Here is a 13,515-nt window from a genome sequence, read left to right as displayed (position 1 = left end):
TTCTGTGTACAGCGTTTCTACGACTTGCGATGAGGGGGTGTATGAGAATGATTCCTCGACTTGTCCATTATGCCAAGTGCAGGTAAGGGGTTCAACATTAGTCAATTCAGTATACACGGGGGATTCATCATTTTCTGATAAATCCATACTGGTGATAAATAGCAATAGATTTAATGTCCGAATAATACACAGATGAGTTCCAAATTGCTATATTGGCACAGCGATCACAGCGTGTGCGAGTGATTATTTCTCAGTACACCTGTACGGATTGCAGTGAACAATAGAGCACCTATAATAAAGTGTCCAGGTGTGAGTGAGCGATGTCGTCACGGTATGTGAACACACTACGGACACACAAAGGAACTGTCCATATTCAGTTAAAACATACTTTTCGAAGTATTTTAGTCACTAGGAAGCTCCTAATGCAATAAACATGTTATTAACATACACCTTACCAAATATTGTGACGTTCCAGCTGGTATAAACGCTGTAGAAGCGTAATGAACACGGAGCATTGCGGGTTACGTCCAGCCGACAAATGTCACGGTGTGTTCTGTTTTAAACTTTTATATAAATCCAACTATTAACTTTTGTATTTGAATAAACTTTCAAATACCGCGGTGACGAACAAATACAGACACCCTGACGTACATGATGTGGTCAGGTGTCCATTCCATGGAGTAGGTGTGCCAGCCATGCCAGTCCCCGACCGACTTCCTCCTGGGGACAAAAGTTCAAACTGACGAATAAGTCAACTATAACGCTAAACACTGGCTATTACTGATGTTGTGTAACCAGATATGAACATTCCATGTCTAACACGAGTTAGGTCGGTAACAAACGGGTCAACAATAAAACAGCAATGATCCCAATAAAATCGTTTGAATATTGTACAGCTGTCGACTATTGGAATGACATTATATATGTATAGAACAAATGAACTAATAATTTACAAAAAACACTGAAGACGGAATAATATTTCTTATCATCCAGCGTTACCTGTTTGTATATGTGTTGGTCTAGTGTGTAGGTCGTGGTTATGTATGGTATATTTTCTGCTTGTCGCGTTTCTGTGTGGTCTATTATGTATTGGTTCTGTATGGTGTTTTACCTACGCATATTCAGTGGTTTTGTCCGCCGCATTGTGTCTGTAGTCCGGGCCCCAGTTTAGCTTGGACACCAGCTGGTTAACACCTTGGTTGACGCCATTTATGACAGCCTTGGTATTTCCTGGTAAGCAAACGTATATATCAAGTAGCTTCATTGCAGTGATAATGTGACGTCATACAGGAACATGTACCTCTGTATTTTATGACGTAAAATATTCAATGTGACGTAATTTATCTGAATTCTATAAAGTCAAAATTGTATTTCTATCTCCCCCCCCCCCATGAATTACACATTGCAAATGTAATATTTGATTTGAATGTTGTATGTGACGTCATACCTCTAGATTCTATGATGTCAATATCTCCCGACCTCGGCCATCCACCGTAATGAGAGTCGCTGGGTATCAGCCATATCGCTGGAGGTTAGTAACAACGGTGTTAAAAATAGAAAGAAAAATGTCACGTGATTATTCTATAAACTAAAGGATGAAACCAACACTCTTTGTTAATACACGAAGACAGAATCGGGAGTGTAGCATTAAAAAGATACCCAAATACATGTATAATGATGAATTATGTGTCGAGTTACATAGTTTACAAAGCGCTTGTTACTGTAAAATAAACCAACACTGCTGTAACGGATTTTAAACTTGTTTGATAAAATGATTTTGATTCCAGCTTTAAGAAATCACCTGGCCATATCCAATCGCCTTTCGGTATTTTGGCGCGAACGTTCACGCGGCCATAGGTAAAGGCGAAGTTGGTTGTGATCTTGCCGGACAGGACTGGCGGTAGTATTTCGCCGTGACCATTGGCCGTCTTGTGGCATCCGTCGAAGCCGGAGAACGTACAGGTTTGCCACAGACCTGAGGAAATGTTACTTTAGACTTATCTTCAATATAACATCAAATAAATACAGTTTCATCTCCGTGTGTAGCCTCTTTATAGCGATGTCAGTTAAGTTTGGTTTGGTTTGGTTTGGTTGTGGTTTACGTCCTATAAACAGCTATGGTCATTTAAGGACGTGCCAGGTTTTGGAGGTGGAGAAAAGCCGGAGTTCCCGGAGAAAAACCAACCGACCTACGGCCAGTACCTCGCGACTGTCCCACGTAGGCCTCGAACCCGCGACCCAGTGGTAGCAGAATGTAAGATGCCTTAACCACTTGGCCACCGCGGCCCCTGTGTCAGTTAGGAGGCTGCATACTTCAAAACAACAGTTATATCTCAATTTTAAGTATAGTTTGTTTTGATTCATAGATAATCGTCCATAAACTGGTAAAACTTATGGTGGAACAGCCTTTTCTGCAAGAACAATGTTTGCTATGGGTGCCAGCTCCGCCAGATGACAAATGTTAATCAGAAACAATCGGAAAGTATCCGTCATACATTGACTTTGACGATTCGCCATTATTTGCCTCTGATTACCGTCATCTTTCCCTTACAGTTTGCACGTGTTATAGTTATCACGTCCACAATGTATGACTTGTTGCTGACCATATCATAATGAGAGTCACATTTAATCTTTTGTTTATATGTGATAAAAGTTAGGTGAATACGCCGTTTCCGAGACACAAGTTTCTGAATCATAAGTCACGTGGTACCTTAGGGGGCGTATACTTACATTCCGGTGTGAGGATAAATCAGTCTTTGTCCAAGCAAATGATTGGTGAAATTTGACCAAAATGGATGAAAGTACGCATCCTTCAAGAATCGGTATCTTTAAGCATGCGATACGAAACCCCAATCAAAAGGTTCTTCATATTGTTTTGCTGTTCGGCGAGTCTCACTGGGTACGACATGAAAGAGGTACTTTTAAGTACAGGTTACCGGTTGCCCCGCTATGAAGATTTGTACTTGTACAGTTGCCTAGGTATGGCATGTATTGAAAACCTCATGAGTCTCACAATAAGTATCTGTATACATGTTGCAGTAATCGTGCATATAGCGAAGACTTAAAGCCATACCTGGCTTGTCCTCAAATGACCATATCTGTTAAAAGGGCAATGGTGCCAAATATATAAGGAAATCTAATGTGTAGTAATTAACGTACTCCAGTGTTACTGTAATGTGAAAGGCAACGAAGTGTATGTGTAACTTACTGCGCAAATCCATCTCGCCATTGTACAGTTTGGCTTCGTCAAAATGGGGATTGTCTACCGTAAACGTCTGCAAAATTCAGAAAGAAACTGATTTTAATCGAAGAAGAAAAAAACTAATATTAATGACATATCTTCTTTTCTGTAGGAGATGTGATATTTTAATGGGGATTAATATTTGCAAAAGTAAACAATTAATGACTGATTAGATCATGCATACGAAAGTTTATAATCTGTAGATAGATGTCGGAAGCTTTATTCATTTCAAAGGTAAAAACACTCTTTAATTTGATGCAGAATATTTGTATTCATATGAGCAACGCAGAAATAAAATTTCAGTCTCTGAAAGAATTGAGAAAAAATATTTAGCCATAGGTAATTCAATGAAACCGAAATAATGTCATATTAAGTAACCAGTGGTAGTATTTAACTTAATTTTCTCAATATAATAATCAGCGTCAGTACGACTACGTTATTGTGTCATACTGTAGCAATCAGACAAATTAAACACAGAAGTTATAGAGGCATGTATCTATTTTATTGTTTTAGCAAGACCAACTCACAAAGCAAATTATTACATAATATCCGGATTTGTGGAGATTGTAATTTTAGAAAATGGCTGTACAAAATATCCGAAATTTTATATTGTCAAATGTACAGTTTTCAGACAACATCTTTACTTAAATCATGTCGTTTAATCAATCAGTATTTTCAGCTATTTATGCATTTTCCATGTCTATTTAAACAGGAATACAACAATACGATGTGTATACACTATGTTGTGGAAATATCAACAGGTGCTGGACATACTAATACGATGTGTATACACTATGTTGGGGAAATATCAACAGGTGCTGGCTATACTAATACGATGTGTATATACTATTTTGTGGAAATATCTACATGCGCTGGACATACTAATCCGATGTGTATACACTATGTTGGGGAAATATCAACAGGTGCTGGACATGCTAATACGAGGTGTATACACTATATTGTGGAAATATCCACAGGTGCTGGACATACTAATACGACGTGGATACATTATGTGGTGGAAATATCCACAGGCGCTGGACATCCTAATACGATGTGTATACACCATGTTGTGGAAATATCTACATGCGCTGCACATACCAATACGATGTGTATACCCTATTTTGTGCAAATATCTACAGGCGCTGGACATACTAATACGCTGTGGATACACTATGTTGTGGTAATATACACAGGCGCTGGACATACTAATATGATGTGTATACACTATGTTGGGGAAATATCTACAGGCGCTGGACATACTAATACGATATGTATACATTATGTTGTGGCAATATCCACAGGCGCTGGACATACTACTACGACGTGTATACATTATTTTGTGGCAATATCCACAGGCGCTGGACTTACTTATTCGATGTGTATACACTGTGTTGTGGAAATATCTACAGGCGCTGAACATACTAATACGATGTGTATATACTATGTTGTGGAAATATCTACATGCGCTGGACATACTAATACGATGTGTATACACTATGTTGTGGAAATATCCACAGGCGCTGGACATACTAATACGATATGTATACACATGCTGTGGAAATATCTACAGGCGCTTGACATACTAATACGATGTGTATACAGTATGTTGTGGAAATATCTACGGGCGCTGGACATGCTAATACGATGTGTATACACTATGTTGTGGAAATATCTACAGGCGCTGTAACATACTAATACGATGTGTATACACTATGTTGTGGAAATATCTACAGGCGCTGAACATACTAATACGATGTGTATACACTATGTTGTGGAAATATCTACAGGCGCTGAACATACTAATACGATGTGTATACACTATGTTGTGGAAATATCTACAGGCGCTGAACATACTAATACGATGTGTATACACTATGTTGTGGAAATATCTACAGGCGCTGAACATACTAATACGATGTGTATACACTATGTTGTGGAAATATCTACAGGCGCTGAACATACTAATACGATGTGTATACACTATGTTGTGGAAATATCTACAGGCGCTGAACATACTAATACGATGTGTATACACTATGTTGTGGAAATATCTACAGGCGCTGGACATACTAATACGATGTGTATACACTATGTTGTGGAAATATCTACAGGCGCTGGACATACTAATACGATGTGTATACACTATGTTGTGGAAATATCTACAGGCGCTGAACATACTAATACGATGTGTATACACTATGTTGTGGAAATATCTACAGGCGCTGGACATACTAATACGATGTGTATACACTATGTTGTGGAAATATCTACAGGCGCTGAACATACTAATACGATGTGTATACACTATGTTGTGGAAATATCTACAGGCGCTGAACATACTAATACGATGTGTATACACTATGTTGTGGAAATATCTACAGGCGCTGAACATACTAATACGATGTGTATACACTATGTTGTGGAAATATCTACAGGCGCTGGACATACTAATACGATGTGTATACACTATGTTGTGGAAATATCTACAGGCGCTGAACATACTAATACGATGTGTATACACTATGTTGTGGAAATATCTACAGGCGCTGAACATACTAATACGATGTGTATACACTATGTTGTGGAAATATCTACAGGCGCTGGACATACTAATACGATGTGTATACACTATGTTGTGGAAATATCTACAGGCGCTGAACATACTAATACGATGTGTATACACTATGTTGTGGAAATATCTACAGGCGCTGGACATACTAATACGATGTGTATACACTATGTTGTTGAAATATCTACAGGCGGTGAACATACTAATACGATGTGTATACACTATGTTGTGGAAATATCCACAGGCGCTGGACATACTAATACGATGTGCATACACTATGTTGTGGAAATATCTACAGGCGCTGGACATACTAATACGATATGTATACACATGTTGTGGAAATATCTACAGGCGCTGGACATACTAATACGATGTGTATACACTATGTTGTGGAAATATCCACAGGCGCTGGACATACTTATACGATATGTATACACTTACACTATGTTGTGGAAATATCTACAGGCGCTGGACATACTTATACGATATGTATACACTATGTTGTGGAAAAATCTACAGGCGCTGGACATACTAATACGATGTGTATACACTATGTTGTGAATATCCACAGGCGCTGAACATACTAATACGATGTGCATACACCATGTTGTGAATATCCACAGGCGCTGGACATACTAATACGATGTGTATCTCTGATGGAACTGTCCCATCCAACATGTATGTCAATTGTTTTTAAGTATGTGTGATACCACATCAACAATCTGTTATAATAAAAAGAATGTCATACGTTTTCATATCTTTGTACAATACGCCAAATACCGTTTAATCCAAAAAGCGAAAAAGAAAGTACCGCCCTTGATGTTGATACTTAAAGCCTGAGGTAGGGGTTACCTGTCTAAGTGTAGGTCGTACAAGACAGAGGTAGAGGTTACCTCCCTTGACAGACATACTTATACAGGACGGAGGTAGAGGTTACCTCCCTTGACAGACATACTTACAGGTCGGAGATAGGGGTAACCTGTCTAAAGGTAGGTACTTACAGGACGGAGTAGAGGTTACCTCCCTTGGCAGACATTCTCTTACAGGTCTTAGGTTAAGGTAGGTACTTACAGGACGGAGGTAGAGGTTACCTCCCTTGACAGGCATACTTACAGGTCTGAGGTAGAGGTAGGTACTTACAGGACGGAGGAGAGGTTACCTCCCTTGGCAGACATTCTCTTACAGGTCTTAGGTTAAGGTAGGTACTTACAGGACGGAGGTAGAGGTTCCCTCCCTTGACAGACATACTTATACAGGACGGAGGTAGAGGTTACCTCCCTTGTCAGACATACTTACAGGTCTGAGGTAGAGGTAGTTACTTACAGGACGGAGGTAGAGGTTACCTCCCTTGTCAGACATACTTACAGGTCTGAGGTAGAGGTAGGTTCTTACAGGACGGAGGTAGAGGTTACCTCCCTTGACAGGCATACTTACAGGTCTGAGGTAGAGGTAGGTACTTACAGGACGGAGTAGAGGTTACCTCCCTTGACACTCATACTTACAGGTCTGAGGTAAAGGTAGGTACGTACAGGACGGAGGTAGAGGTTACCTCCATTGACAGACATACTTACTGGTCTCAGGTAGAGGTATGTACTTACAGGACGGAGGTAGAGTTACCTCCCTTGACAGACATACTTACTGGTCTCAGGTAGAGGTAGGTACTTACAGGACGGAGGTAGTGGTTACCTCCCTTGACAGACATGCTTACAGGTCTGAGGTAGAGGTAGGTACTTACAGGACGGAGGTAGAGGTTACCTCCCTTGACAGACATTCTCTTACAGGTCTGGGGTAAAGGTAGGTACTTACAGGACGGAGGTAGAGGTTATCTCCCTTGACAGACATTCTCTTACAGGTCTGAGGTAAAGGTAGGTACTTACAGGACGGAGGTAAAGGTAGGTACTTACAGGACGGAGGTAGAGGTTACCTCCCTTGACAGACATACTTACAGGTCTGAGATAAAGGTAGGTACTTACAGGTCTGAGGTAGAGGTATGTACTTACAGGACGGAGGTAGAGGTTACCTCCCTTGACGTAGATGTTACTGGGGTCGTTTGTGTACGCTTGAAACTCGTTATTCTGCAAAAAATAACACTCCGTCACGTCAATATCTTATTATTATACATTGTTAAAACAAAATAAAAAGATCGAAATTATAGCCTTTTGTCTCTTGTGGTAACGATTTCATTCGATGGAAAAACGACTGTTAACATCTGTATATGGTAAATTGAATGATATCTGTAAAGAAAAGCAGGGCTTGTCATGTCTAGTAATTTATTACACAGATACAATATTATTTATTTATTCTCTATTTTTTCAATTATTTAATTTATTTATTTATTTAGTGGGGGAATGGCGGAAATATTGAACTTCGCTTAGCACATCGTCGGATACCCACGGCTGATTTCGCTCAAGTGACAAATTTATTTTTTTGTTTCGTATATATGGTATATATATAATTAATAAACTGTATGTTTTTATCTTGATCTTCAAAACGTGATCTCGAACTGTGATGCATTTATGTATCTCGTGAAATTTATTTCGCAGTAAAGATAAGGAAACAGCTGGTGGAGAAGGTGATTCTTTTCTGTTTAAGATTGTCATTTGACTTAGCCGGATTCCAGTCAGCGGGGTTTATTCTAAACTTACCCCTCCGCCCCAAGCAGACACTTCGATGCTGTAGGAACTGGCATTCCATGTGTTGAAATCATCTCGAAAGGCTACAAAAGATATAAAAACATGATCAGACTCTGAACACGGAATCTGTGATATCATGGAATCGTTGGAATTGGTGTTGATAACGATGTACTGATGTGTGTTGACAACTTGTATTCGCTCCGGTACGGCATAGCTATGGGAAGCGCTGAATGCTCAAAACGTGGACAATGTGTCGATCATAGCTTGAGCAGGAACCTTTAGGCACTGCTCCGATAGATTGGGATGCTGACGAAATACAAGAGATTAAAATAAAAATGAGGGATTTCAGCAGAGTTTGACAACATATATTACACCAGTGATGCCACTTACAGACCAAACATTGGTTCGATATATAAAGCAAGCTTTGAAACGCCTCGAATATCATCTTAACGGTTTCCCAAATAACATGCGCTCTACCAGGGCCCGAATTAATGAACATTTCTCATGCTCAAACACAGATTCTGTGCTCAAACCGACTTTCTTGTAACTTGCTTTAATCGTGTTGAACGACCAAACAGTTAAATGTAAACACTGCAAACATTATTCGGTTTTAAGACTCTTCAAATGTTTTCCAAATCATTGAAAAAAACCAGATTTTTTTTATTGATTTATAACCAGAACAAGAAATTAGGTTTGAGCACAAAGTACACGCTTGAGCATGAGAATGGTTTCATGAATACGGGCCCTGGTCTTACAGATTTAAGGATCATGATAATGACCATTACGATGAGACCTGCAATGTACGCAAAATTACAATTTTGTGTTTTGTTAAGACATCTAAATTGATAATGTATCACATACATATAAATGATGCATGTCCTCTGACATCAAAACATGCTCAAAAAAATATTTTCTATAAAACCATGTTTTTATCAGGAATATTATTAGGCACATTTCCCCGCTCAAGGTCATTTTTCCTGAGTGTCCAAACCGGATACCAGTGTACAAAAAATGATACGGTTACATACTGCAGCCATGTATTTTGATTTATTATGTTCTTTAGACTTTATTTTAATGATTACAAATAATTTTTTAAAAAAGTACTCATTACATACAATCTATGGCTGTATTTTGCCCTCCAGAAACCTTCGATATACACAAGTTTCAGTTTTGTTTCTATGACGTCTCTTACATATAGGATCTTACATCATGAGTTCCCATTTCATAGGAGATTTATGAAACGATTCTAAGAATGTTTCAATATAGCGAGCCTCTGTCGAGCTAAAATGAATCACGTTTATCACATAATCAAGGTTTGTGGCATTTGTTCGTGCAAAACGACCATTTCCATACAACCTTGAAGTGTAAAAAGCCGCCATTTTGACTCCAGTGCGTAAGTCTGTGACGTCATGCACTTGTCCTAGGCGTGACGTCACAATTAAAACAATTGAAATTTACAACCAATCACAGGGCTGATAGGTCATAGTATTACATGGGTTAAAACGCAAAAAATATGACATTGGTATATTCATTGGATAACACAGTGCATTATATGATACATATTAATGTGTGCCGCCTGTCTTTAAAATGCTGTTAAAAAAGTTTGTCGGTGAATACAATGCTATTTGATAGGGCATCTTCGTCTCGGTTCATGGTCATTTATTCGTAATATTTGGGGATCCATATGTTCTAATGTTCTAGACAACCCCGCTCAAACTGTCGTACAGGTAGCCGTGTGTGCTATGGAATATCCTTGTCCGTGTGACCTTATGTTAATGACTAAAAGAATCAAACAAAATCCTTTATGCATATATCATAGAGAATAAAAAACGAACAAACCAGACAGACTGCGTGTCAGCCTATTTAGTATTTTTCGTTTGAATGTTTACTTTACACGTTTGAATGTTTATTCTTACGGGTCCTGTCTTATGCGGCAGTTACACAGACAAAGCGACTGTGATGCAACCCCTTGGTGACTTTTTTTTTCATTTGTGACCGACTGACGATCGCTGAGACTCGCGCAACTACTTGATCGCCGATCAATCAGGAAAGCATTTGGAACTTGTCAGTGAGTGATCTGCAACTTCGGCGTACTGTTTGCAACTGGTTGAAACCGATCAGTGACGGGACTGGTCGATGACTAGCTGTCAATCGATCACCGATCAAAACATAATGCAGATATAAAAGGTGTTTTTCTGAATTAAATAGTTTCTTTCTAAGTTTTCAAGATGTTAACAGCAGAACAGTTGCAGTTTCTAAGTCTGCCAAGAATAAATCAAAATGTTTGCTGTTGCTGATATGATGATGTATAGAAGAATGATAAGGACAAGGCTGAGACCTGTCATGTGGGCTAGCCCAGAAAGAAGCCTCTCATGTGGGATAGCTCAGAAAGGAGCCTGTCATGTGGTCTACCTCAGAAAGGAGCCTGTCATGCGGTCTACCTCAGAAAGTAGCCTGTCATGCGGTCTACCTCAGTAAGGAGCCTGTCATGTGGTCTACCTCAGTAAGGAGCCTGTCGCGTGGGCTACCTCAGAAAGGAGCCTGTCATGTGGTCTACCTCAGTAAGGAGCTTGTCATGTGGGCTACCTCAGAAAGTAGCCTGTCATGCGGTCTACCTCAGAAAGTAGCCTGTCATGCGGTCTACCTCAGTAAGGAGTCTGTCATGTGGTCTACCTCAGAAAGGAGCCGGTCATGCGGTCTACCTCGGAAAGTAGCCTGTCATGCGGTCTGCCTCAGAAAGTAGCCTGTCATGTGGGCTACCTCAGAAAGTAGCCTGTCATGTGGGCTAGCTCAGTAAGGAGCCTGTCGCGTGGGCTACCTCAGAAAGGAGCCTGTCGCGTGGGCTAGCTCAGTAAGGAGGCTGTCGCGTGAGCTACCTCAGAAAGGAGCCTGTCATGTTGACTACCTCAGAAAGGAGCCTGTCATGCGGGCTACCTCAGAAAGGAGCCTGTCGCGGGGGCTACCTCAGAAAGGAGCCTGTCGCGAGGGCTACCTCAGAAAGGAGCCTGTCATGTGGACTACCTCAGAAAGGAGCCTGTCATGTAGTCTACCTCAGAAAGGAGCCTGTCATGTTGAATACCTCAGAAAGGAGCCTGTCATGCGGGCTACCTCAGAAAGGAGCCTGTCGCGTGGGCTAGCTCAGAAAGGAGCCTGTCATGTGGGCTCCCTCAGACAGTAGCCTGTCATGTGGGCTAGCTCAGTAAGGAGCTTGTCGCGTGGGCTACCTCAGAAAGGAGACTGTCGCGTGGGCTAGCTCAGTAAGGAGGCTGTCGCGTGAGCTCCCTCAGAAAGGAGCCTGTCATGTTGACTTCCTCAGAAAGTAGCCTGTCATGTGGTCTACCTCAGAAAGGAGCCTGTCGCGTGGGCTAGCTCAGAAAGGAGCCTGTCGCGTGGGCTACCTCAGACAGGAGCCTGTCATGTGGTCTACCTCAGAAAGTAGCCTGTCGCGTGGGCTACCTCAGAAAGTAGCCTGTCGCGTGGGCTACCTCAGAAAGGAGCCTGTCATGTAGTCTACCTCAGAAAGGAGCCTGTCATGTGGCCTACCTCAGAAAGGAGCCTGTCATGTGGGCTCCCTCAGAAAGTAGCCTGTCATGTGGTCTACCTCAGAAAGTAGCCTGTCGCGTGGGCTACCTCAGAAAGTAGCCTGTCATGTGGGCTACCTCAGTAAGGAGCCTGTCATTTGGGCTGCCTCAGAAAGTAGCCTGTCATGTGGGCTAGCTCAGAAAGGAGCCTGTCATGTGGGCTAGCTCAGTAAGGAGGCTGTCGCGTGGGCTACCTCAGAAAGAAGCCTGTCATGTTGACTACCTCAGACAGGAGCCTGTCATGTTGACTACCTCAGAAAGTAGCCTGTCATGCGGTCTACCTCAGAAAGTAGCCTGTCGCGTGGGCTACCTCAGAAAGGAGCCTGTCGCGTGGGCTTTCTCATAAATGAAGCTTGTCATGTGGGCTACCTGAGAAAGGAACTTGTCATTGGAGATACCTCATAAAAAAGCCCTGTCATGATTCACGAACTCGTACGAAGACGAACACCATGATTGATCATCCAAGTCTTTGGCTGATACTTCCTGTCAACTGAAAACAGTTGACTTTCTCATTTGTCTAAATGTTACCTGTCATTTTACTGCAGCTGTTTTTGCGGTCAGGACTTTTTACTAGTTACTTGAAATAAACCCCTAGAAATCCTTATAACGCTGCAGTAATGTGAATATTGCCGAAAACCATTGTTTAGAATGCACACAACCATTCTTACCTTTGGCGGACGTTATAAGTACCATTAACAATAGGTGGCGCTCCATACTGATAAAGGCGTCATCTACTTACTGATTGTGTGACCCCGGGGTCACGGCAATCGCCACAGATGTCCCAGTTAATTCACCACGTTCAATTTCTCTTGGACTCACAGTCTGGTGATATAATATATATTATCAATACCCCATTTACAAAGGTATTCTCTCGCCGAATCTTGCCGGGGAAATTAAAAAAAAGTTGTGTGTGTTGACGCGGTGGTATGTTAAGTTGTGTGTGTTGACGCGGTGGTATGTTAAGTTGTGTGTGTTGACGCTGTGGTAAGTTAAGTTGTGTGTGTTGACGCTGTGGTAGGTTAAGTTGTGTGTGTTGACGCTGAGGTATGTTAAGTTGTTTGTGTTGACGCGGTGGTATGTTAAGTTGTGTGTGTTGACGCGGTGGTATGTTAAGTTGTGTGTGTTGACGCTGAGGTATGTTAAGTTGTTTGGGTTGACGCGGTGGTATGTTACGTTGTGTGTGTTGACGCTGTGGTAAGTTAAGTTGTGTATGTCGCTGTGGTATGTTAAGTTCTGCGTGTTGACGCTGTGGTAAGTTAAGTTGTGTGTGTTGACGCGGTGGTATGTTAAGTTGTGTGTGTTGTCGCGGTGGTATGTTAAGTTGTGTGTGTTGACGCTGTGGTAAGTTAAGTTGTGTATGTCGCTGTGGTAGGTTAAGGTGTGTGTGTTGACGCTGATGTATGTTAAAGTGTGTGTGTTGACGCTGTGGTAAGTTAAGTTGTGTGTGTTGTTGCAGTGGTATGTTAAGTTATGTGTGCTGACGCTGTGGTA

At 41.2% G+C, this 13,515-nt stretch overlaps 1 protein-coding gene across 1 annotated transcript in view; it reads right to left on the bottom strand.

Moving 5' to 3' along the window:
• The window catches only part of LOC110466163 (beta-1,3-glucan-binding protein-like), a 19,470-nt gene extending 6,717 nt beyond the window's left edge, over positions 1 to 12,753 (bottom strand). The window contains exons 1-8 of the mRNA XM_021522513.1: positions 12,693 to 12,753; positions 8,456 to 8,526; positions 7,811 to 7,885; positions 3,209 to 3,275; positions 1,802 to 1,975; positions 1,448 to 1,525; positions 1,116 to 1,230; positions 652 to 720 (exon numbers count right to left, since the gene is read on the bottom strand). Coding sequence (XP_021378188.1) covers positions 652 to 720; positions 1,116 to 1,230; positions 1,448 to 1,525; positions 1,802 to 1,975; positions 3,209 to 3,275; positions 7,811 to 7,885; positions 8,456 to 8,526; positions 12,693 to 12,738 — 695 coding nt within the window. The 5' untranslated portion in view covers positions 12,739 to 12,753. The remainder of the gene's footprint in view (positions 1 to 651; positions 721 to 1,115; positions 1,231 to 1,447; positions 1,526 to 1,801; positions 1,976 to 3,208; positions 3,276 to 7,810; positions 7,886 to 8,455; positions 8,527 to 12,692) is intronic.
• Between the last annotated feature and the right edge of the window lie 762 nt (positions 12,754 to 13,515).

This window comes from Mizuhopecten yessoensis, unplaced genomic scaffold, assembly GCF_002113885.1.
Source record: "Mizuhopecten yessoensis strain PY_sf001 unplaced genomic scaffold, ASM211388v2 scaffold11121, whole genome shotgun sequence".
Lineage (NCBI taxonomy): Eukaryota > Metazoa > Mollusca > Bivalvia > Pectinida > Pectinidae > Mizuhopecten > Mizuhopecten yessoensis.
The sequence above is the reverse complement of the archived record's forward strand: the minus strand, read 5'-3'. Positions and strand labels throughout refer to the sequence as shown.